We start from the raw sequence: 25,652 nt of genomic DNA on the forward strand, positions 1-25,652 counted from the left end.
CCCCTGCAAAAGCAACTACCGACACAGCGGAAACAGAGCCAGCCCAAGAAGAGTTTAAGCTTTATTATGTTATCAAAGCAAGGGGGTGTGAGAAGTTGGCCACGTAGTAGACAACTTCTTTAAGGCCATGTGTACACATTAAGTATTTTGTGAGGTTTTTTTCCCCCCTCAATATTTGTAAGCCAAAACCAGAAGTGGATGATTCAGAAGAAAAGTACAACACTGGTATACAGCGATTTTGGTGCCAACGATGTCTGAACGGTTTTATACCAAATTCATCGTGCTGATAAATAATAGGACTTCGGTTTTTCCAAATTTGATATGGTTTCTAAGATATTTGTTAATTACAGTACAAATCTGTTGATGTCAAGCATACTCATTACTGCAACTGCAGCCAAACAAGCATACACCGCCAGTTTATTCACCCTTTGTATCACGGGTATCAACCTATTTGCGCTAGTGCACCCTAGTTTCTTCAATAAGGAAGTTAGTCACCAATGCTCAGGAAACAGGTTAAAAATGTCAGCAACTTGGAACCGCACATCTTGTGACAAGAGGAACTATGATGCATCTCTGGTGGGGTTACCTTGGCTTGAAACCACTTACCTCTCCCTTCATGGATTATTCGAAGATATTTTGTAGTGATGAGCGAATATATTCGTCACTCGAGATTTCTCAAGCATGCTCAGGGCTCCTCCGAGTATTTTCTAGTGCTCGGAGTTTTAGTTTTTCTTGCCGCAGCTGAATGATTTAAATCTGATAGCCAGCATAAGTACATGTGGGGATTCCCAAGCAACCCCCACATGTACTTATGCTGGCTACCAGATGTAAATCATTCAGCTGCGGCAAGAAAAACTAAATCTCCGAGCACTAAAAAAATACTCGGAGTATCCCCAAGCATGCTCGAGAAATCTCAAGTAACGAGTATATTCGCTCATCACTAGTATTTTGCGATCCCCAAACAACCCTTACTCTCCAGCCATTTTTTCTCTTAACAGAACAGTTGCATATTTTTTTTTAATATATATTTACTGTTAAATTTTCAGGTTTAGTTTAAATTAATACGAATTTTGAGGGTATGTGCACATGTTGTGGATTTTCCTGCGGATCCACAGCAGATTGGCCGCAGTTTTCCCTGAGTTTACAGTACCATGTAAACCTATGGAAAACAAAATCCGCAGTGCACATGCTGCAGAAAAAAAAACCGTGCGGAAACGTAGCGCTTATTCCGCAGCGGTTTAATAGGAATCCGCAGGTGCAAAACAGCAGGTGGAATATGCACAAAAATAGCTGTAAATCTGCAGGAAATCTTCAGTGCGGGTTAGGCTAGGGTCACATTGCGTTAGTGCAATCCGTTTAGCGCTAGCGGATTGCGCTAACGCAATGTTTTCTATGGGGCTGCGGTCGGGGTCGCGGTAACGTCCCCGCTCTCACAGATCTGCGAGAGCGGGGAACGGACCGCGGGCGCGCCTCAGCGTCCGCGGCGCGCCAGGAATAACCGGCGCGTCGCTAGCGCGTGCCGAACATGGCACGCGCTAGTGAAGCGCGTTCCCATTGCCTTCAATGGGCGCGTTAACGGCCGCGTTGCACGGCGTTAATTTCGCCGTGCAACGCTGTCCGTTTAACGCGGTCCCATAACGCAATGGGAACCCAGCCTTACCTGCGGATATACCAAAATCAGTCTGGAAAAATCCGCAAGACTTTCCGCAACATGTGCACGTGGCATTATAGTCTTGATCTTACATTTTTTTGAGGGAGGAGTAGGATGTCATTTTTTGTATGTTTCATAATATGTAACAAGTGGTGTAAGAAGAAAACCCCACCTAAAAGGGAATCTATATATATTTTTAAACTATTGTTTTAAACTATTGCTCAGTTTCCTGCTAAACGTGAAAGTGCCCATAATCCGGATAATGTTAATTGGGTCTCTACACTTCATCACGTTAGAAATGTTTTGTACAATGGTCTGGAATTGGGACCTCGACCAGATTACTACACCATGATGTATATATATCCACTAGCAGGTTTCCGATTGTGTGATGTTCCTCAGCAGTATTGTCTGTGTGTTGTCTTTGAATTGGTAGAATTTTTTTTTATTTGCATAATAAAAAGGTTTTATGAGACCAGATTTGTCAGTTATCAAGAAATCATTGTGTGTCAAATCCAAGTTATGCCAGGGATTGTACTTCGAATAAAACTTCTAAAAGGGCGAAAACTGATATGCTAGACCAACTACTGGCCAGTTTTATCTTATTCCGGCTGCTCCCCTGAGTATTCTGCATTCTTGTCTAGTATTACCAGCGTATAGGGGAATTTAAATATACAAAAAGCTGAACGGCCTAAAAGACACCCGCCTGACTCCTGTGATCATGAACACCATGGCAAAGACCATGAAAATATTGAATAAAAAGGCCAAGACTTGTAGAACTGTATGGTAGATTAAAAATAAAGTTATATTATAAATTTCAGGAGCATAATATTATAAGGGCAAAAACTGGCAACTTAAAGAATGCCAATCGCCAGGTTAACAAAGTGGCCGGAAAATCAAGTTAGGTTTACCATTTTAAAGAGTGTCTTTTGCCTATTTTATTGTTTTATTAATCGGATCAATTATCTTAATGGGGCACCAACCTTCTCAGATATATCTCAAGTGTACCTGGACTACTACTAAAAGCAAAACAAGGGCAGGAAGTGCACAACCATTCTCCGCATAAGTTTACAAAACTCTGCTGTGGACATACGGATAGCATGAGAACAATAGGATTAAAAGACAAGTATTTCACAGTAGTTGAAATAAGAGACATAACAGTGGAGCTCTATGCAATAGGGAAAGTTAAAGAAGAAGCAATATAGGTTTGAGATAGAAAAATAGCAGAGGCAAATAGAGAAAATGGCAAGACATAGTATAAGGTAAAGACTGAGGAAAGTAGAAATATACCTAGGCGATGAATGTTGATCATGCTGACAAAGCAAGTTCTGTACTAAAGGTTTTAGGTCATATGGAAAATTAAGAGTGCAACAAAGTAATAAAATTATAGCTACAAATGGAAGCTGTTCAGGAGAGACCCAAAATAAACTAAACATTATAATTGGAAAGAAGTTTTCAAATTGTTTGCTTTGAAAACCTAAATTTTAATCATTGTTCGTTTTAGAAAAACGTCAAATATTTGTAGCACTATACACACAAATCTTGAAAAATTATTTTTGATTTATACTTTGGTTTTTAAACCCCTAACCATGTTAGTGATGGAAAAGTTCAAATTCAAACAAGACAATGGAAACCCCTAAAAAAAGGAAAAAAAAAACGCCTTAAACGAGGTTGTCAACTTACTAGGTAACCCCTTCAATCACGTAGTTTCCCGTGAGTAAAATAACACTTATACATGCCTCTGGTGCCTTTTTCTGGAGGAGTCAGCATTTACTCTCTCAAGACTTGAGTGAAATTGTTAGGTGATGTGGCCACTTCACTCTCCTTTGGACAAATAAGACATCAAGAGGACGTGACAAACCACTTACTTCCTCTGGACATCAGTTATAGCTGAATATAATGAAGCAGCTGATTAGCCGTAGGAATGGCGTGAACATTTCATGCAAGCTCTGGGAAATCGAGTGCCAACACCAGAGCACAGTATAGATGTTATTAGTTTACTTGGGGGAACAGTGAGGATTGGTGTGAGTAGTGGACAAGTCCTTTAAAACATTGCTACATCTAAAGAACAGCTTTTTTTCTGCATTCAGCTACCTTGTATAACAATTCAGTCTTTATTTGAACATACCCCAACGTTAGTTTTATAAAGATCTTCTTTGAGTAACTTAATGGCCATTGCTTTTCATACAAACAGGCCCAGGATCATCAAATCAATTCTGCCAGAAATCTGTCGTTAATGGCGTTGAAAAGTCGCACAATGTTTGCACAACTCAAAGCTCAGCTTAAATTGGCAGACCTGGAGGAAGGGGGCAGGGAGAGTTACACCACAGCTCATCTAATTCATGCCAACCTGTGGCAGTTCTTACACCAGAAATCTTACTAAAGTCTGGGACTGGAGCAAGATTCCTGGTGTGATGCATGGAGGCTCACTCTTATTGATGGGACTTGTTGCAGTCAGACGCTCCTGCTGATTTATTAAGATCTGCATAAAACAAAAAATAAAATAAAATAAAAATCACTTGTTTTGATGAAGTGGGGCCAGTATCTACAGTCGCTCTTAAGTCATTTACTGTACTTATTTTACAACTGATGCTAATAATTTAGCAGTGGACTATGCAGATATGAAGAGATTTTTCATTGCTATATAAAATTATTCTGGCCGTTTAGAACATTTTTAATCCCATAATACTCAACTTCTTTTTCTACCTTGAAGACCAACTATTTTGTTTTCTTTTTTTATTGTGAAGTTTCATGATCCATAAACATTTTTTTTACCACCATCAACATAGCTGTATGAAATTTTTGAGTGTGGGATGTTTTTTTTTTTTCATCTCCCAATAGCTCAACTCCCCACTCACCATTTTATTGATCCTTTATTTTGAGAATGATCTGTCCAAAATGCGGAAAAAAGTGAATTTCTCTAACATGTATTACAAAGTTTATTTTCACCTGCACTATTAATAAAAAATACCTACAATGGTTATTCTTTAAAAAGGGGCATTTCAGCATAAAAATGACTGTTCAAAACCAAGCACAGGCGCTCGATGCACCATTGGCATGGCATGGAGTTAATGCTATCCGATGAAATATTGGATAGAACTCGTCAGTTATACTCTGCCTACTTGCCAGTGTTGGCGAGCCCTAAAGGTACCTTCACACATAACGATATTGTTAACGATATCGTTGCTATTTGTGACGTAGCAACGATATCGTTAATGAAATCGTTATGTGTGACAGCGACCAACGATCAGGCCCCTGCTGGGAGATCGTTGGTCGCTGAATAAAGTCCAGAACTTTATTTCGTCGCTGGACTCCCTGGAGACATCGCTGGATCGGCGTGTGTGACACCGATCCAGCGATGTCTTCACTGGTAACCAGGGTAAACATCGGGTAACTAAGCGCAGGGCCGCGCTTAGTAACCCGATGTTTACCCTGGTTACCATGCTAAAAGTAAAAAAAAACAAACACTACATACTTACCTACCGCTGTCTGTCCTCCAGCGCTGCGCTCTGCACTCCTCCTGTACTGGCTGTGAGCCGGAAAGCAGAGCGGTGACGTCACCGCTCTGCTTTCTGGCTCCCAGACAGTACAGGAGGAGAGCAGAGAAGCAGAGCGCAGCGCTGGAGGACAGACAGCGGTAGGTAAGTATGTAGTGTTTGTTTTTTTTTACTTTTAGCATGGTAACCAGGGTAAACATCGGGTTACTAAGCGCGGCCCTGCGCTTAGTTACCCGATGTTTACCCTGGTTACCGGCATCGTTGGTCGCTGGAGAGCGGTCTGTGTGACAGCTCTCCAGCGACCAAACAGCGACGCTGCAGCGATCCGGATCGTTGTCGGTATCGCTGCAGCGTCGCTAAATGTGAAGGGGCCTTTATAGTGAGACAATTAGGACCCCAAAATCAGACAAGCCAATGGCAAGTCCATAAAAGTACTAGATTTCAAAAAGGGTAGGAAATTAGCATGGATTGCTTGGTGTTCTGACCTTTAGGACAACCAAGTTAAGGTAAAAGGTAAGCATTTGTCACCCTGGTAGAGAAGTGTGAATTTAGAAGCATAGTAGAAAGAAACAGAGCTGAGGAAAGAAGAGGCAGCGAGAGAGAGACAGAAGAGAGAATACAGAGCTACAGAAGTGTTTATTGAGCATGCTACAGAGGTAAGCAGAATACACACAAGATGAAATCAAAACCACCGTCAAACCTTCCAACTTTGTTAGAAAATTAAATTTTTAATTGTGCCGCAACCAAAACTAGACTGAAATTTTACATTTCTAAAGATGTAAAAACTCAACTAATAGAAAATATACATGACCATTTTTTCCCCCTACATAGACAGAATCTATGGATTCTAACCAAATACATCACTTTAAAAAAAAATGTACTTGTACTGAAGAGAATCAAGTTAACAGCTCAGTGAAATAAAAAGAGCAGTTTTCTTGATTGCAGCTTGTAGATTCTGAGCCATGTCTATAAGTCAGGTCTGTTTCTAAAATACAAAATATTTCTGAAGTTCTTTTTATTAAAACATATTACAATGCAAGGAAAAAAAATTTTTAAGACTAAAGGCACGTAAAACTTTGGTCCCACCTGGTTGTCAGTTATCAAAAACTGTCACTATTCTCTTCTCTTGTCAAAAGGCTCTCCCTGCCATAGTAGAAATACATGCACCTGTTTCTGAAATTGCTTGACCGGTCTGCACATGCTCAGAAATCCACAACTATAGCCGAGTAGAATTACAAACAGAAGATGGCAATATATAGTTAAATGCACATCAGTCATGTCAACTTCAAAAACTACAGAAAATATTCAGCCACAAACAAGACATTACTTTAGTGCTCACATTTAGATGATGCGTCTCATAACAGTGTACAAAAAGGTTAAGAATCAACAAGGTTTTCTATAGATTGAGGGGGAAAATTCCAAATTGAGTGTTTAAGTGTGTGGCAAAAAAAAAAACAAAAAAAAAAAACAACTTTAGAACATGTAACAAGGGAATTAAGTGAAGCGGAGTGGGAAGAAAAGAAAAAGAAATGGTTCACAGTAGAAGAACCAAAGCTTAACCTTTTTACACATCAACTAGTGCATAATGCATTTGTACACATGTAACAATGTGCCCATGATGATGTACTAAAATGGTAACACTTAAGAAAACAATACACATTTTCATAAGGCACATGTCCATGGATAAAGAAAAAAAAAATATAAGTAAAAGCTGAAATGGAAACTTTAAAACACAAGTGGCTTTCCCTAGTCACCTTGTACAACCTGCAGCTAAATGTTAACTGCATTTAAAACGAATTTACGTAATGAACCAAGGAATGATAACAGAGTGAAGAACAAAAGGCTCAGGTCCCCACTTCTCTGAACAGTCTATTGGCGACAATACACTGAACAATGCAAATAAACCAGACGCGCCGTGTTTTGTTTTTTGTTTCGTCGACCCTCCTCCCACATCTTTTAAATGGTTGACTTGGAAAATGAAACTCTCAGATGGTGATTATCACTGATGTTGTAGTTGTGGAGGTCGATCAATGCTTGTATAGCTTCTTCCACAGTAGACATCTGGAGGAGAGCCATTTTATGGTCCCTAAAGAGAGATCAGAAGGAAGAAAAGAAAAAAAAATGTTACTTTCTATAAAGACCTATACAATCTAAATTACGCAGTTTACTTGCCTAGCAGTGAAAAATATATACATCCTTTACACTCAAGTCTGCCATTTTCTATACACAAATTACACTATAACTTACTGGAAAAATTTGAACGCTTTTACGGTCCCTCCTGTGTTGGTAAACAGTGTGCGCAAATCATCTTCAGTAATGGTTTGCCTAGAAGACAAAAAAAAAAAAAAGAGAAGTATTTTTTAACCTTTCCAATTTCAACTTCCACCTTGTTCTTCCCATGACCAGCTGTCCCAGAATGGGAAGTGTGCAATGATTAGGGCACACGTTACTTACGGAATGTTTGACAGGTGAAGAGTTGCCGATGGTGGGAAGATATTCTGAAAATTTTTAGAGCCGGGCTTCTTGAAACGATGAAGAGGAGAGTTGCCAAAATCTTTAGTTAGCCCTTGGTCATCAAGCCCTTCCCGAGGTAGCTGTACTGTTTGATGCTTGGACAATGTAACCCTGATAATTTTTCCGTACATCTTCTGTCCATTAAGATGGCTCATTGCTGAGGAAGAAATACCAGCATTAAACATTACGCTCAGGCAATGACTCTGCTAGATGTAACACGCCATAGCGTAACTAAAGTGAGACCATAGTTCAAAAATCAACCGCAGGAAAACATCATAAAACCCAAAGTAAAGTTACGGAACTAGACCTACCTGAATGTTACCCCCTCATTTCTGCCATCACTGTGGTCACAATTTTCATTGGTTGGCTATGGGAGTTACAGTGGCCTATAGAGCTCTGTCATTTCCATGAAAATTGTTCATGCTCCACAAATGCAAGTTCAACCTGAAGTGTGTATGGGACTAGCCGCAGCCAGTTCATATTTAGCCTATAGGGTGCATTCACACTACAAGCTGCACATATGGCAAAAATAAGGATCTCCTGATCATGTAGAAAACAGACAAATCAAAAGCACTTAAGCTCTTTATATGGGCACTACTGGACAACCCCTCATTAATAGCCCCACTATATTAATTTATAAAAATCTATAGTTGGCTGGCACGCCGGCGTCACTCCTAGCCTTGTCGGTCCTCCACAGATCTGACAAACACTGTCCAGATGCATCATGGCAGAATAAAGCTCTTTTATTCTATCACCAGCTGTGGATGGGATGATGTTCCTTTATTGTACTGGACTGTTTTATTTCCAATTGGGCCATTGGACTGGAACGTGCACCCCTGCGTTGAACTGCTGTCGGCTGCTACTTATTTTTACTGACAAACACGTGACCGCTGACTGACTACAACATGCACAATCCCATCGAAGTGGAAGAACAGTTTCTTCTGCTTGGATGGCAGTATGAAGGCTGATCAGCTACATGAGACCATGATAGAAGACTAGCAGGGTACAGTGTCCTGGACTGATGATGCTCATGTGTACAGGTGGGCACGGGAGCCAAGTATAGAGATATTTCATAAAATCCCCTCCACTATGTTGTAATATCTGGATGCTACGGATTGGACGCTGCTGCTGTACGTAGCGTCCAATCTGCAGCAAATATGCCACGTGGAAACATACCCTTAGACTATAGTGGGGCTATTACATGCACGGCGCAAGTCTGTAGCAGGTATATGGAGCAGGTTCACAGGGTGATAATGGCTGTGTTACAGCCAGGACTGGCCTCTAATAGTGGTGGTTCGAGTGCCGCCAGAGACTCTTAATCTGAACTACTGCTGTCAAACTGGCAGCAGCATAAATTTTTTGCATTTACAATTTATTTATTTATTTTTTTTTAGAGGGGTGTGTGGGATATAAGGACAGTTTTGGTAACTAATTGTACCGTGCTAGGTCACTTATCACACAATGTACAGCCTAAAAACTATTTCTTAAAAAAAAAAAAAAAAAAGGCATTAAGCTACTTACCGGCTTTTTTTGGAGGCCCATGACAGCACCACGAGTGAGGGGGATCCACCCATTAGGAACAGGAAACCTACAAATACAAAAGGGCGGCACCTCTCCCACGTTTCAGTTTTATTACAGAGCCTGAGAGAACTACCGCGGTTAATGACAAGCATATACAACCATTAGATATGGCGTATCTACAACTAAGATCTGGCATATCGGCACCCCTTCTTTGATGTTGAATTCTGAGAAGGCCAAGAATTTTCTCCAAGTTCTAGAGTAGATTTTTGTTGTTATCCGTTTCCTACTCTTTAGAAGGGTATCTACCAAATTTGGGGAGAAGCCTCTGTCCTTTAACAATGACCGCTCAAACTCCAAGCCGTTAAATGGAATCCCCTCACTTGTGGATGGAAGATCGGTCCCTGGAAAAGCAAGTTCGGGATATCTGGTAGTACCCAGGGCTCGCCTACCAACATTGTCCTGAGCCATGCGAACCAAGTTCTCCTGGGCCAGAATGGGGCAATTAGATTGACTCTCGCTCGATCTTCCCTGATTTTCCTCACCACTAGAGGTAATAGGTTCAATGGTGGGAAAGTGTAAGCCAAAGGAAAATCCCATTTTATTAGGAATGCATCCACCACCAGAGGATTCTCTCTGGGATTCAGAGCAAAATCTTTTTACTTTTTTTGTTGTCTCTGGTGGCAAAGAGGTCCACCACCAGTTGACCCCATCTGCGGACAATCTGATTGAAAATGTCTCAGTTTAGAGACTATTCTCCTTGTCTTAGCATATTGCGGCTGAGAAAGTCTGCTTTTATATTCTCTTTCCCTCCGATGTAAAGAGCAGTCAAAGATTGAAAATGTGTCTCTGCTGTTTGGAACAGGCGATCTGTGACCCGCATCACAGCTTCGGAACGTGTTCCACCTTGATGATTTACATAAGCAACTGCCACCTGGTTGTCCGAGAGGATCCGGACGTGGTGTCCCTGCAGATATGAGGAGTTTTTTAACTGCCAATTCCCTCTGATTAGATGAAGATGTTGTGTAGGGTTCCCATTATCCGTGAATCACCATGTCACCCATGTGGGTCCCCCACCCTGAGGGGCTGGCATCCGCGGTTATCACCCGAGTTATATCCGTTACTCAGGGAATGCCTGCAGATAAATTATCTTTATCTAACCACCACCTAAGGGATTCAAGAGTTAGCGGCCTCCGGGTTATCTTTTCACGTAAGGCCCCTCCCAAGGCTTTGTCATTAATCAAGACATCTTTATGTAGGGATCTAGTATGAAGTTGAGCCCATTTGACAGCTGGAATGCATGAAGTGAGGGACCCTAGCAGGTACATAGCTTGTCGAAGAGTCATGGAGGGTGTATTAATTGACCTTAATGCCTGGCGCTGAATTTGATCTAATATCTCAAAAGGGAGAAGACACTTGTGTAGCTGAATCTAATAACCCTAAAAACCTTCATTCTTAGGGGCTGTAATCGAGATTTTTCATAATTTATTATCCAACCCAGGTGTTCCAACTTAATCCTAATACTTCTAATTGTGACAAGCAGTGATCCCTTGAATTCCCTGCTATGAGGAAATCTAGGTAGGGAACAATAAGAATATTAGATTCCCGTAAATGTGTAATAACCTCCGCAATTATTTTTGTAAATACTCTAGGGGCAGAAGTTAGACCGAAAGGAAGTGCCCAGTACTGAAAATGGCAAACTATTCCCCCCCATTAATACCGCTACCCTAAGGAATTGTTGGAAATTGCATGAATGGGCACATGATAATAGGCATCTTTTAAATCCACTACTACCATGAAACAGTTCTTAAACAGCATCTTTATTGTTGAATTAATAGACTCCATTTTGAAGGTATGTTTGACCAGAAAATTATTAAGGTGTCTAAGATTTATGGTGGTCCTATATGTTTTGTCAGGCTTTTGAATAAGAAACAGGGGAGAGTAAAATCCCCTTCCTCTATCAGATTCTGGAACTTCTATCAAGACATTTTTAGAACAAAGAGCCACCCCCTCTTCTTCTAAAGCCGATTGTTCAAGGGGAGAAGAGTGTAAGGGAGTCAACTTAAAATTATCCCATGGGGTACGAACAAACTCAAGTGTGAGTCCCTGGGATACAGTGTTCCCCACCCAAACACTATTTGTGATCTTTGACCATGCTGAAAAGAAATGTAACAATCTACCCCCCACCGAAGTTGCTAGTCATTGGTCTGGCTTCTTTCTCTCCCTCGGGGAACGATGGAACATAAATCCTGTACCTCTTCTAAGCTTATCTTCCCATCTAGACCGATCTCTAACGGGTGAAAAGGTACGTTTCCTTCCCCGGCCAAACCTCTTATTGAAGGGACGACAGTAGGACCCAAATAAATTAGGGAACTTTTTTTGTCATCTCCCGCTTTTTCTAGGAGTTCGTCCAAGGTGGGACCAAACAAATATTCTCCCTTACAAGGAATGGCACAGAGCTTTGATCTTGTCTGTATATCTCCCGGCCAGCATTTTAACCACAGGTCTCTTCTAGCTGCATTAGAGAGTCCTGCCGCTCTAGCCGCCATCTTAACTGAGTCAATAGAGGAGTCTGACAAGGAAGCCGCCTCCTGAATTACCGGTAAAGCAGTTAAAATAGAGTCTCTAGAGGCCTCTTACTACTGGGTTTCTAATTGGTCCAGCCAAACCATCGTTGACCTGGCTGTACAGGTTGATGCCACCAAAGGTCTTAAGGAACCGGCCGCCATTTCCCAGGTACCTTACAGAAAAGTGTCCGCCTTCCTGTCAAGGGGGTCCTTAAGGGTTCCCATATCCTCAAAGGGAAGAGAAGCTCGTTTTGCCCCTTTGGCTACTGCCGCATCTAATTTAGGGGCCTTCTCCCAATTGCTGACTACTGGGTCAAAGGGATATCTGTATTTCAGTGCTGGTGGCATGGAACCTTTTTTCTCAGGTTTCTTCCATTCTCTATAAAAAAAAATTCAGGAACTTATTAATTTAGCGGAAAAACTCTACGCTTCTTTTGCTCCAATCCACTAAACATAATTTGTTCTCTGGATAACTGAGGCTAGGGCTCTGCTATGCCCATTGTCCCTCTGACCACCTTAACTAACTTATCTATCCTTTCAAGGGGTAGACAAAAGCGGGCAAGACGATGCAGCTGAATCACAGGAAACATCATCTGTATTCTCATCCGCCGAAGAATCAGAGACCAGAGGAGCTTTGTACTTAGAGCTTCCTGCTTGAGATGGGGACTTAATGGATTGTTTAACTTCCGTCCTGACCATCTCTTTCAGGGTTGCTGCCACACTAAAGGATTCTTCCTCTATCTGAGGGGGCAAGAAGGCAATCTTGTCTATGCAGATCTAATTCCCTCACCCCTTTCCTGAGACCTCACAGTGTGCTGGATACAGGGGGCACATAGTTTTTAGGGCACCAATCAGGTAAGGGAACTCCGCAGATGGCACATTCTCTATGTTTCACCTTACCGATGCATTTCTTCCCCTAAAATAAATATGATGGGAATCATATCACTGAGTGAACATTCTCGAAGATCACTTACCAGTGGTTGCCCAAAAAGAAAGATACCGGAATAGGAGGGGGATTCTTCTTGGCTGACGCTCCAGACCCGTCTGGAGGAGCTTTTGGGACCAGACTCATCATTTCTTCTGTCATGCTCCTTCCCTTTGGGCTTCTGACATACCTTGTCCAGCAGCCGAGGCTGCTGTTCACGATCACTCTCCATACCGCACGGTTTGAGGCCAGAAGCAAGGGACCAGATCTGGAGTCTGTTTATGTAACCCCTCCTCCGGTCAGCAGACACACCAATCGCTTCCCCCTGATTCGCTGTCTGCCCCCTCGGAGATCGGCCGGGGGTCTGTAAGTGAGCGGCGTGCAAATCCCGGTGGGCGCTGACATCTTGGAGACACCGCGCATGCATGGAACCCCGAGACCCGGAAGTAGACGCCGGCTCCACCCCCAGACCTCACCTCAGCGCTTCCTGTCAGCGCTGAGAGCAGCGTGGGATGCCCGGCTAGCCAGCAAAATACCGGGTTGCGCCACCACAATGCCGCCGCACAGAACACAGCCCGCAGCACCAGCCCGCCCGGAAGGAGGAGACACCAGGGGAATATACTTACCCCGCTCTGGCCCCGGAGACAGAACACCACCGGCGACTGCTCCCTGCTGTGAACGTCACTGCCGTGCAGCCCTGCCAGGACCACCGTGACATCTCCAGGATCTCTGCACCGGCCGAGGTAGGAGACCTCCCCGCTACCCGAGTCAGCCGGCCGGCCTGAGATACTTGAATACTCTGTAGGATCCCGTCCATTTAGGAACAGGAAACCAACTGATACGTAGGAGAGGTGCCGCCCTTTTGTATCTGTAGGTTTCCTGTTCCTAATGGGCGGATCCCCTCTCTCGTGGTGCTGTCATGGGAGTCTGAATAAAAAATAATTACGTATTTGTTTTGCAATTTGACTGCACTTGGATTTTTTTCCCCTCGTTTTCCAGTATACTCTGTGGTAAAAATGAATGACATCTTGTAAAAAGTACAGCTTGTCCAGCAAAGAAAAAAAAAAACACACCACAAGCTCTCATATAGAAGAGGGGGGGCTGGAAATCGGCCATGTTGGGAAGGGGTTGTAGTGCCCAATTAAAGACTAAAGTGCTTCAGGAGCACTAAGGAGAGAACTTGTTTGTAGCGTCTAAGGGTATGTGCACACGTTGTAGATTCCATTGCGAATTTTTCAGAGGCGGATTCTGCAGAATCTGCAGGTAAAACGCCCTGCATTTTACCTGCAGAATCACCGCGGATCTTGTGCGGTTTTTATGCAGATTTCACCTGCGGATTCCAATTAGGCCAAGTTCACACTTGCGTTGTGCAGTCCGTTCAATACATCCGTTAAACGGACTGCACTAGCGCAAGTGCCGACATTCGCACAGCGCTAGCGCAGATGGAGCATCTGCTAGCTCTATCTGCGCTAGCAGTGACGGACCCGGAAAAGCTGCAGCCCGCGTCTCGGGTCCGTCACTCAATGACGGCACATCGCTAGCGCACGCCCATTGTGGGCGTGCGCTAGCGATGCGACCGGCATTGAAAGTAATGGCGGCGTTAACGGACTACGTTACATCGCGTTATGCCGCGGTGTAACGTAGTCCGTTAAACGGGTCACACTAACGCAGTGTGAATGTTCCCTTATGGAACAGGTGTAAAACGCTGCGGAATCCGCACAAAGAATTGACATGCTGTGGAAAAACCGCAGCGTTTCCACGCGGAATTTTCCGCAGCATGTGCACTGCAGATTTGGTTTTCCATACGTTTACATGGTACAACGCAAATCCGCTGCGGATCCGCAGCCAAATCCACAATGTGTGCACATACCCTAAGCGTTCTGGTCTTGCTTGCAGAGTATTAACTTTTGGTAGAGACCGCTAGGATAGATCTAAAGCGGTTATTGGGAGGCCACGGCTGAGAATGCTGCAGAAGTTCACCCTCTCGCAAAAATTCCACAATAAAAATCAGGTATATTCACTGTGGTACACAGCTCTAAATCCCATTTGAATGACGCATGTACAATGTTATATATGCTTCGATTCGAGCGAAATGGTCAGGATTGAACAAAATATACCAAATAACTTGAGCATAATGCCAAACCATACCTTACTGTATCAGGAATTGTTGAATTAAGTAACAGCTATGTTTTTCAGTAAATACACGTAATCCCCAGAAGATCATTCTGGAGCATCTTTAAAGGGAAGGTACCGCGTTTGTAGGTTATTAATAAATCGCTGTAATGTAGCATAACATGCTGCTATAAGCAAGTTTGAAATGCATGTGAAACAGATTTCATGTGTTATATGAGTTTAAAGAATGCACTGGGGGCTGACATCTTGGTTTTGCAGCAGTAGCAGGGCACTATCAGTGTCAGATTACGGCACCCCATGGACATAGGAGATAATAGACCAGCGCGGACCCTATCTGTAACATTGCAGCAGCATTAGCAGTGAGCTGGGCATGCCTCTGTGGGCTGCACAACTCACTGCTGTAGGTGTGACTAGCTGCCATTTTATTATAGCCCTGTGCTCTCTATCGCAGGACAGAAGAAGCCCTCACTGCTCCTCTGTACTCCAAGCAGGCATGTCCTCTGCTCCTCACAAGCTGCCCTGTGTGCTTCTCCTGCTCTGTCTCTGCCTCCCCCTCACACACAGTCCCTGTGATCTCCAGTAAGCTGCACTCACAGCCTGCAGAGAGGGAGGTGACACCTGGAGAGAGAGAGCAGGGCAGCTGACAGGACAGGGATTAAGGTGGGGGAAGGGGAATGGCAACAATGTTATTCACAAAAAATGCTGCTGGGTCCACTGTGTTCTGCTCCTCTGTAAACAAGCTGTGCCTCTGATGCAGTAACTGCTGGTGACAGCAGGTCACAGGGCAGTCACACACAAAATGGTGCTGCCCTGTGATGCTGCTCTTCATTCTTATTGTTGGAGCAGTAACTGCCGACATCACCATTTCCCTCCCCTTTTGGGTGGTCTAATATCCCTGGGGCAGAGCTGCTAAATCTTACTATAGCTGCTTGAGGTCTAAAACGGAAAATGCTCCCCCTAGTGGTAAATATGTATATTTGTAGAAAAATATATAATATTTTTCATATAGAAATGTTTGCAAACAGTGCAAACATTGCATTAATACATTTTAATTACTATTTTAAGCTTAATTTCACAAAAAAACAAAATGCAAGAAAACTGGTGGCACCTTCCCTTTAAGCCTTGCATTGCACATTCCTTGGTTATTCTACCTGGATCTGTATGAATGAAAATACCTGGGTGTTACCATTCCTCTGGTCAACAGTCCCAGCACTGAATTAGATCGCGCAAGACTATGAACAAGTTCCCAAGTTGTAACACCCAGGTATCAATTTATCCATACATTTCCAGAAGAATAACAGGAACAGCTTACTGAACATTTCTAATAAGTGACTCACATGTGGAGTAGATTTAGTAATATTGATAAGTCAGAAGAACCAACTAAATTTCTGCAGGGTTTCACGAGGCTGGAAAACTCTACTGTGTTTATGCCTACCAAGTCATTACGCATCCCTGGCATAAAACACTTTACTTAACCTTTAGGGTATGTGCACACGATGCGGATTTTGGCTGCGGATCCGCAGCAGTTTTCCATGCGTTTACAGTTCAATGTAAACCTATGGGAAACCAAAAACGCTGTGCACATTCAGCGGAAAAAACTGCGCGGAAACGCAGCGGTTTACATTCCGCAGCATGTCACTTCTTTCTGCGGATTCTGCAGTGGTTTTACAACTGCCCCTATGGAAAACCGCAGTTGTAAAACCTCAGAAAAACCGCAGTAAATCCGCAGCGGTTTTCTCAAATCCGCTGCAGAAAAATCCGCAGTGGACCTAGAATACATGTGCACATACCCTTAATCTTAACTTATACTTCACAACAGAAAAAAAACAAAACGCCCCCTCAAATTTAAGATAACAGGTTTTCTTTTAGAAGTGGGAAAAACGCACGATACACTATTTTGCTTATTGCACTTTTGGAAGTGCTTAACGCAATAAGACACCCCTTACCCAGTTGTGACTGGTTGCCGTCAGCCATTTGTATGAGAGCGCTGTCTTTCTTATTGTATAAAATCTTCACGCGCTGCACATCTCCATAAACACCTTTTATTAAATGCGAGAGGGGGAAAAAAAAAGTCTAATTACCAAATATATGAGTTTCGTTACCAACATTAGATTTGAAAGGTCAAATGAAACAACCAGACATCAAAAAAGTACCATTCAACCAGGCCTCACATACACAAGAATGAAAGAAGATCTTGAACAGTGAATTTCGGATAAGAATATATTTGATATACCCTCAAAGCTATGTGAATGATAAATTAAAAGACCATGCAAAATAAATTCACATGCATTAAAACAATTGTGACTATGGTGAATTTATAAAAAGAAGAAACCAATGATGAGAAAAGAAAAAATATATATATAAAAAACTAAAAAGGAATAAAATCAAATTACTATTGAAAATTACGCCAAAGTGCTAGCTACAAATAAAAAAACAAAACAAATTTAAGTGAAATAAAAATGAAATTAATAATAAAAGTATAGTGCTAACAATAACATACCGAAGAGGGTAAACAGACTTTGGGGCGAAACCATCTTTAGAAGGAGAGAAGAGCAAGCAGCGTAAGACAAGAAGAGAGAAGAGTCGAGGAAGAGCGGAGATGAACAGATCATCCATAACGAAGGGTGGATCCCGCAGAATGGTGAAGGTGGTCATGGATCATGGTTCAAGGCAGTTAATTGGGGCAAGTTGGTCCCAGGAACAAATTGTTCAAGCAAAGAAGCATGAACATAGGGAGGGTTGGAGGAGGGGAGGAGAGAGGGTGGGGAGGGTGAAGATGGACACACAAGATGGGGAACGTTTGACAGCAGTAATTGGAAAACAGTAAGAAACATGAACGTCACACATGAGGAGGAGGATAAGGATGCAAAGGGGAAGGGAGGGAGGGAGGGATGGGAGATGATGCAGAACAAAATAAAAAAAAGAAGTGGGGAGAAAATAAAATAAAGGTCAGTACAAAGGAAATGCAGGAGTTTGGTCAGAATAATGGTTGGCTTATGTACTGTACAAGAAATAAAAACTAAAAATGTTGTCATCCAAGACATATGAGAAAAAAAGTCACATTCATAATCAGAAGTCACAATACTAATCTGTATTGACATGGGAAGGCATGCTGTAGAAATCATGGGCTTACATCTCACTGCATAAGGCGTGGCTGGCTTTGAGAGGAGTAGGACGTATCGAAGTGTATGGCTGACTAATTATTAAGACATGTGAAATGAGAGACCTACAATGTACACGTGGAGCAGCCTTAGCAGAGAGATGAACAGACGTACAGGAATGAATCAGCTTGCTGCTCTCTAGGATTGAGAACTCAGGCAACTCCTGGAGAGCGGCAATCTGCTCGCCTTCACATGGCAGTACACAATAAAGAACATGAGAAAGCAGCCGGCGGGAAATACAAGTTCCCAAAACTTCCCACATTTCAGTATACTCAGCATCCAGACAGAAAATGAAGGACAGCGCAAACATGGCAGCACTAGGAGAAGAGAGACAGGTCTCAGAGATAGATACAGCAACAGAGGTGAGAGTACGGCCAGATACTGGAAAGAATAAAATTACTAAGACAGGAAGGGGCGCTTCATCAAAATCTTTGGAAGAACCTTGAAAGAAAAATGTATTAGAGCAGTCGATACAAATTGAGAATTGTTGAAATAAGAAAAACAAAAAGGCAAGTATGAAGCATACAATAAAGGGAGCTATTAACAACAAAACTCAGGAGCCATGATAACTCATACAATGTGAATAACAATGAATGGAGACAAAGAGCAGGAGAGGTTATAGCATGACCATGACTATCACAGTGATCTGTTCACCATAAACACCACTTCACATGTGTAAATTTTATGAATGTACCAGGTTAAACTTTTGTTAAAAAAAACAAAAACAATAAAACGACTGTATAAAAAGTATTGTTTTGTTACACGTATTTGTTATGAATTTGTGTCACTGACCTCATCGTTCAGATTGCTTACAAGAAGAACAGTGTTGCCAGCTGTTGTAACGCCGTGCATACCAACACGGCCCGCGGCAGCAGCGGCGGCCGCAGCAGCGGCATTCGGGATTCCTAATGGACTTAGTGCACCAGGAACAGCTGCAACATTGAAACAAACACTCATGTGAAAAAAAAAACGCAACAACTTTACAAGAATGAGATGAAGGTAAAAAAGCCTAAGGAGAGAAATAGAGTAACGCTAGGTACCTGCAAACTGCAGCATTATTGCCCCATAGCTGTGCCATATAAAGCGGTGCCATTGCTGCTGCAATAAAAAAAAAATAAAAAAACGCCATACTCACCTCGCTGCTTGCAGCTCCCAGCGTCTCTCCGCACTGACTGATCAGGCAGAGGGCAGCGCGCACACTGTATGCGTCATCGCGCCCTCTGACCTGAACAGTCAGAGCAAGAGGACGCGAAGACAGAACGGCGCCCAGCGTGTGGAACGCGGACAGGTGAATATGACATACTTACCTGCTCCCGGCGTCCCGCTCCCTCTGCCTGTCACACGGTCTTCGGTGCCGCAGCCTCTTCCTCCATCAGCGGTCACCGGCACCGCTGATTAGAGAAATGAATATGCGGCTCCACCCCTATGGGAGGTGGAGCCGCATATTAATTTCTCTAATCAGCGGTCCCACGTGACCGCTGAACAGGGGAAGAGCTGCAGCACCAAAGACCGTGGGATGGGCAGAGGGAGCGTCAGGACCGCCGGGACTAGGTGAGTATGCCTCAGCGCCCTCACCCGCCGACCACCATGACTCGAGTATAAGCCGAGAGGGGCACCTTCAGCCCAAAATTTTGGGCTGAAAATCTCGGCTTATACTCGATCATATACGGTAGTTGGAATCAGACAAAACAAAAAACGCTCATGTGTTAGGTGCAAGGATTTCTAATCTTGCTTAAAAATTATGGTCCTTGCAGCATATTGTACAATTAATTGAGAGTAGTGCTGCATGATATTTTGTACATACAGAAAAAATCATAATGACCGATCTGTGTGTGATCATCCTGTCTAAACAAACAGGCCATTAAATGATCAGCTTACAGGTAGCACGTTCAACGGCCCTGATCATGGCCTGTAAACCCGGCCTTACACATTGTACCTAGAGGCTAGCCTTAACATTAAGCCTTAGCAAAAGGAGACCATAAGAACAGAATAAAGAATAGATTTTCTGCTTTTAAATCCCTAACAGCTTATATACGGCTACTGTTGGCATTTTCTTGGCTGTACGGATATGGTCTATGAGAAGTTAATGAGAGCTACAGGGAGGTAGCGAATGTTGTGTCAGTAAAGCTCTCCTGTGGTAGTTCCTGAAATCTGATACAAAGCAGACTGTACTGTAAGGAAGCAGTGGTTCAATAGAACACAATTCTAAAAAGTCTGATCTTAAATAAATATCACTGTATAAACATTTGCTCCAGATGCATAGAACACATCAGTTTCCTAATTTCTGTAAGCAGACCTGGAAAACACCATATTAGGTTACTGCCGGGAACAAGGCAGCACTCACATAAAACAGATGACGAGTTCAGCAGAGCTCATCATCCCGGTGAAACAAGCCATATACGGGAAAGCATGGAGACACGATTGTGGGAAGACGTACCTAGAAGTGATGTTTCCTTGGCAAATGCTGCAGCTATTGCTGGATCCAAAGTCGGCTGCCCATCCCCAGATGGCAAGTCTGGACGTGTATAGTCTCGACTTTTATCATTGTTGTACTTCACATTTAAGTTAACCAACTTGGAAAAATCAATACGGAGTGTACAACAAGCATTGTAGATATTCTGACCATCTAACGCCTGGAGAAAAAAAAAAAAAAAAAATTAATTAACTTTGCAGGTGTTAAGTCACGAGCCATACATTAAAGGAAAAATCTCAAGATCACTCCTCACACGATTGATCTTTTACTCTGAACATTTTTTTTCCCCCACACCAAATCCACTACAAGGTCACTTACCAGCTTTGCTTGCTGTGCATTCATTGGGTCCGCATACTGCAGAAGGGCTTGGAACTGATTGTTTTTTGTAAAAGTGATTATCTTCAAGACTGTTCCAAACTTGGAAAAGATCTGAAGGAGGGGAGGCCAGAAAAAGGAGGGATGTTAAACACATCGATGCTTGTACAAAAAAATCAGTTCAGAAAAACAGAATTCAGTTCACAAACCTGGTGAAGGACGTCGAGTGTCACGGGGTAGTACATGTTGTCGATGATTATTCGCAGCACTGGGCTCTGTGCAGAAGATAGTGTATTCTCACTTCCCGCAGTATTGGCCACAGTGGAATTGGAAGTCTGAACAGCAGATACCGCCTGAAGCATGGCTTGGGCACGCTGAAAGAAAACAAACGACTGAGGTGGTGGGAAAGAGCCGCTGCTTTGTACAAGGGAATAAAAGGGAATTTGCAGACGTGTACTATATGATACAACACTGAGCACGCACAAAAATTCATGTAAACTACAAAAATATAAGAAAAACTTAGGCTATGTGCACACGTCAGGATTTTCTGCTGAATTTTCCTGAACAAAACCGGACTTTCTGCAGGAAATCTGCATGCGTTTTTTTCGTGTTTTTTGATGTTTGTGTGTTTTTTCCCCAGAGCTTCCCAATGCATAAAATAGCGGCAAGAACGCGAAAAATCCGCAAAATTAATGAACATGCTGCGTTTACCGCAATGCGTTTTTTCCATGGAAAACAATTTTTGCACAAAAATTGCAAAATGCATTAAAAATGATGGAATGCATATGTATGCGCTTTAAGCGTTTTTTCATCAGAAAATGGACGAAAAACGCAAAAAATCCTGAACGTGTGCACATAGCCTCACACTTCCTGCCACATTAGCATCTGCTCCTTCTAGATTATATTTTGCAATATAAGTGATATCTTCTCGACAATTGTCAAAAAGCCATTCACCGAATGTGACATTTAGGGCCAGATTCATTATGACTGGTTTCATGCACACGTCATCATTGGGGCATCTTTCTCCAGCACGCCCATCATTACGAGGAGAACACCACTCGCATCTTATGGAGGGTGTGTGCCCATATCAGAAATGTTACTCCAAAAAGAAACTTCTGGTGTCAGGTATGCCACAATTTTTCACTAAATTTGTCACGCCGACTTTCCGCTTCACATTTCTGGTCCACCCATTGAGGCGCATCTGGCCAAAAGTCAGATAATTTCTGAGCAAATCCACGTCGTGCAAAAAACTTTGCGACCCATGAAGGAGTTTTATACCTTCAAAAATCAGGCCCTTAGAGAATATTGACACATGGGCAGATACACGGCTGGTAATACAGCATCAGCAGAGTGGATGAAATTTTATTAATCTCTTCCACACACTGCGGAAAAAATCTGCAGCAGAAACTGACCGGCGGTGCGGGCCATAAATCTATCTGAAGCATATATTAATTTAATGCTGTATAGATTCACCACTGGTTTACAACGCATACGGTCTGCGTTAAAACCTGAGGATTTTGTGCCTAGGGGAGCCGCAGCAAGCTCAGTTCAGAAGGCGAAAATGTAGCATTTTATAAAAGCCATTGTATTGGAGAACAATGCAATGGAGGTCTAGCAAGCTCCATGACAGTGCTCTACGGAGTCCCAGCACGCAAGTTATTTCTCTAGGATGACCAGCAATTTTCAGAAAACTCACTTTAAGATGAATGTATGCGATACAAGGAGGATCATGAATGAAAATTTGAAAAGACCAACGATCCCTTGTATGCTTTATTATTTATTTATTTATTTATTTATTTATTTAGAGGACAATGAGGAGGAGATCACCCGCTATGAAAACCATATTGCCCAATAAGCAACATGGAGGATTGCCTTCATCAGACAACCACTATGAGCAATCTAAGGACTGCAGGATACACAGTCAAGAAGCCTATCAATATTGCACTGACTGGAAGCAGTTCGGATAAATTGGGGTCCTACACTTGGCACATCGTACTAGTCAGCTGTCTAAATGCACAGTGCACATGGTTTCCAATGCACAGCTCTGCACTGTGCCAAGTAGTAGAATTCACTGCAGCCCAGCCCCATTCAACACAGAAGTACAAGACTGTGCCTGGTAATTTCCTTGTTGGTCTTGTAAACCCCTACATTGTTGAACAGAAATTAACATAAAACCTTAAAACATAAATACCTGGTTTAAAGCGCTGTCTGTTTTCAGTTCTTTATGGTTGGAGTACTGGATATAGATAGGTTGGTTACGCAAGTGAGGGGTCAGTGAAGTATAATAGTTAACCATGGTGGCAGCCGCTTCCTCTGTAGCCAATTCCAAAAAAGCCTACAAAACCAAAATGCACATAATATCAAGTCAAAATAGAATTAAAAAGTGTTATTCACTAGTTGTGGGCAGCACGCTTCTTTCTGTATCTACTTCCTTAGTTGTTGCTGTGAATAAGAAGGGAATGGGGGGCATACAGATTTTAGTTAGTCCATAACCTGACACTGACACATTAATGGTCTGTCAAGTGCATGGTTACCACTACATTTACGTATGGACATAACCCGGGACTATGAACAAACTCATGGCTTTGGGAAAATGAGAACTGCTCTGGAAAATGGTAGTTACCTGCCGATAACGGTATTTCTCTGATCCCATGATGGCACCACGGAGAGAGGGGTCCGCCCCCAGGGAAAGGAAACCTACAGATGAAAAAGGGCGTACCTCTCTCCCACATCAGTTGGATTACAGAGCCTTATACAGAACTTCAGCTGCAACACAATATTTGCACAAATTAAACTTAACCAATCTAACTTAACAGAGGCACCGTGACTAAAATTAATTACTAGTACATTATAATGTGCACACCTGTGTGTGAAGAGGGAGGGAATATACGGGTGCCATCATGGGATCAGAGAAATACCGTTATCGGCAGGTAACTACCATTTTCTCTATCCCCATGATGGCACCACGGAGAGATTTGAATTGATCGAGCTATTAGGGAGGGACCACTGCCTCTAGAACCCTTCGCCCAAAGGTAGGATCAGAGGAGGTCAAGTCTAAGCGGTAATACTTGAAAAATGTAGACTGGGAAGACCAAGTGGCCGCTCTACATATCTGTTGTATTGAAGCGCCAGCTCTCTCCGCCCAGGATGATGCCACTGCTCTGGTCGAATGAGCCTTTATATTCTCTGGGATAGCTGTCCCACAGGATGAGTAAGATAGGGCGATGGCGTCTCTTATCCATCTCGCTAAGGTGGCTTTCGATGCTTTTTGTCCCTTCCGAGGACCCTGGAAGCAGACAAACAGAGCCCTATCCTTCCTGCACTCCCTAGTGGCTGATGGATATTGGACCAGACATCTTTTTACATCTAAGGTATGCAGTGTCTTTTCCCCCTCATTTTTTGGGTTGGGACAAAAGGAGGGTAAAGAAATTTCTTGCGTTCTATGAAACTGTGACGCTATTTTAGGGAGATAAGCCGGGTCAGTTTTTAGAATGACTCTGTCATCAAGTATTTGAGTAAAGGGCGGGCATGAAGATAATGCTTGTATATCGCTGACACGACGAGCTGAGGTTAGGGCCACTAGGAGTGTGGTTTTTAGAGATAAGATCTTTAAAGGAATTTCTGTCAGGGGCTCAAAGGGAGGTTTGGTTAGAGCGTTTAGTACGAGGTTTAGATCCCATGGGGGAGAGTTGTGGAGGGGAATGGGTCTGGACCTAGATGAGGCTTTAATAAATCGCATGACCCAACGATTTCTGGCCAGATCATAATTATACAGTGCTGCCAAGGCTGCTACCTGAACCTTTAGGGTGCTTGTAGCCAAACCTCTTTCCAGGCCTTTCTGTAAAAATTCAAGGACTTTCCCTATAGGAATTTCCCCAGACGGGTCTGCCCCCGATACTGACATGAATTTTTTCCACACTTTCCCATATATTCTAGTGGTTACGGGTTTTCTACTCTGTAATAGAGTGGACACCAAGTTAGGAGAGAACCCTTTGTCCCTTAGCAACCTCCTTTCAAAAGCCACGCTGTCATGTGTAAATTTTTTACATTGGGGTGAAATACTGGACCCTGGGACAGAAGTTTCGGCGTGTCTGGTAGAACCCATGGACTTGATATTGACATTTTTCTTAGCCAAGAAAACCATATTCTGCGGGGCCAGAATGGCGCTATTAGTATCACTGTAGTCCCCTCCTCCCGAATTTTCCTCAGCACTAAGGGGATGAGTGACATTGGAGGGAACGCATAGGCAAGGTGATAGTTCCAAGGAATTGTCAATGCGTCTAGAGCTACAGGGTTCCCCCGGGGATCGATTGAGCAGAATGTTTTTACTTTGCGGTTTTGACTGTTCGCGAATAGGTCTATTACTGGTAGGCCCCAGAGATTCACGATTTGATTGAAGACCGATTGGTTTAGCTCCCACTCTCCCTGCTTTAAGCATGTTCTGCTCAGGAAGTCTGCAGTCTGGTTTTCTGAGCCTTTTAAATGGAGAGCTGTCAAGGACTTTAGACTGTGTTCCGCTATGTGGAAGATGGATTGGGTTACCTCCATCAGAGCTCGACACCTGGTTCCCCCTTGGTGGTTTAGATATGCAACCACTACCTGGTTGTCCGAAAAGACTTTTACATGATGACCGTGAAGGAGATATAGGAAGTGTGTTAGGGCCAGTTTTACCGCTAGCAGTTCTTTCATGTTTGAAGAGTCTAGCTCTTGACTTTTGTTCCAACTCCCCTGTGCCACTTGATCGCCTATATGTGCTCCCCAGCCCCAGGGACTTGCATCCGTCGTTAGAATCTTCTCCGTTGGTAGCGCCCAAGGAACCCCTTTGGTTAGATTCCCTGGGTCTGCCCACCATGCTAGGGAGTGTATCGTGTTTGGAGAAATACCTAACTGCCCGTCTAAAT

At 43.0% G+C, this 25,652-nt stretch overlaps 1 protein-coding gene across 1 annotated transcript in view; it reads right to left on the reverse strand.

Annotated features, from left to right (window-relative positions):
* Nucleotides 1–5,762: 5,762 nt before the first annotated feature.
* Nucleotides 5,763–25,652, reverse strand: part of PTBP2 (polypyrimidine tract binding protein 2) — a 67,324-nt gene continuing 47,434 nt past the window's right edge. The window contains exons 5-14 of the mRNA XM_069737686.1: nucleotides 22,943–23,086; nucleotides 20,961–21,125; nucleotides 20,755–20,865; nucleotides 20,401–20,596; nucleotides 18,756–18,895; nucleotides 17,303–17,336; nucleotides 16,749–16,841; nucleotides 7,600–7,816; nucleotides 7,393–7,470; nucleotides 5,763–7,231 (exon numbers count right to left, since the gene is read on the reverse strand). Of these exons, the coding sequence (XP_069593787.1) occupies nucleotides 7,102–7,231; nucleotides 7,393–7,470; nucleotides 7,600–7,816; nucleotides 16,749–16,841; nucleotides 17,303–17,336; nucleotides 18,756–18,895; nucleotides 20,401–20,596; nucleotides 20,755–20,865; nucleotides 20,961–21,125; nucleotides 22,943–23,086 (1,308 nt within the window). The 3' untranslated portion in view covers nucleotides 5,763–7,101. The remainder of the gene's footprint in view (nucleotides 7,232–7,392; nucleotides 7,471–7,599; nucleotides 7,817–16,748; nucleotides 16,842–17,302; nucleotides 17,337–18,755; nucleotides 18,896–20,400; nucleotides 20,597–20,754; nucleotides 20,866–20,960; nucleotides 21,126–22,942; nucleotides 23,087–25,652) is intronic.

The sequence above is a fragment of the Ranitomeya imitator genome, chromosome 8, assembly GCF_032444005.1.
Source record: "Ranitomeya imitator isolate aRanImi1 chromosome 8, aRanImi1.pri, whole genome shotgun sequence".
Classification (NCBI taxonomy): Eukaryota; Metazoa; Chordata; class Amphibia; order Anura; family Dendrobatidae; genus Ranitomeya; species Ranitomeya imitator.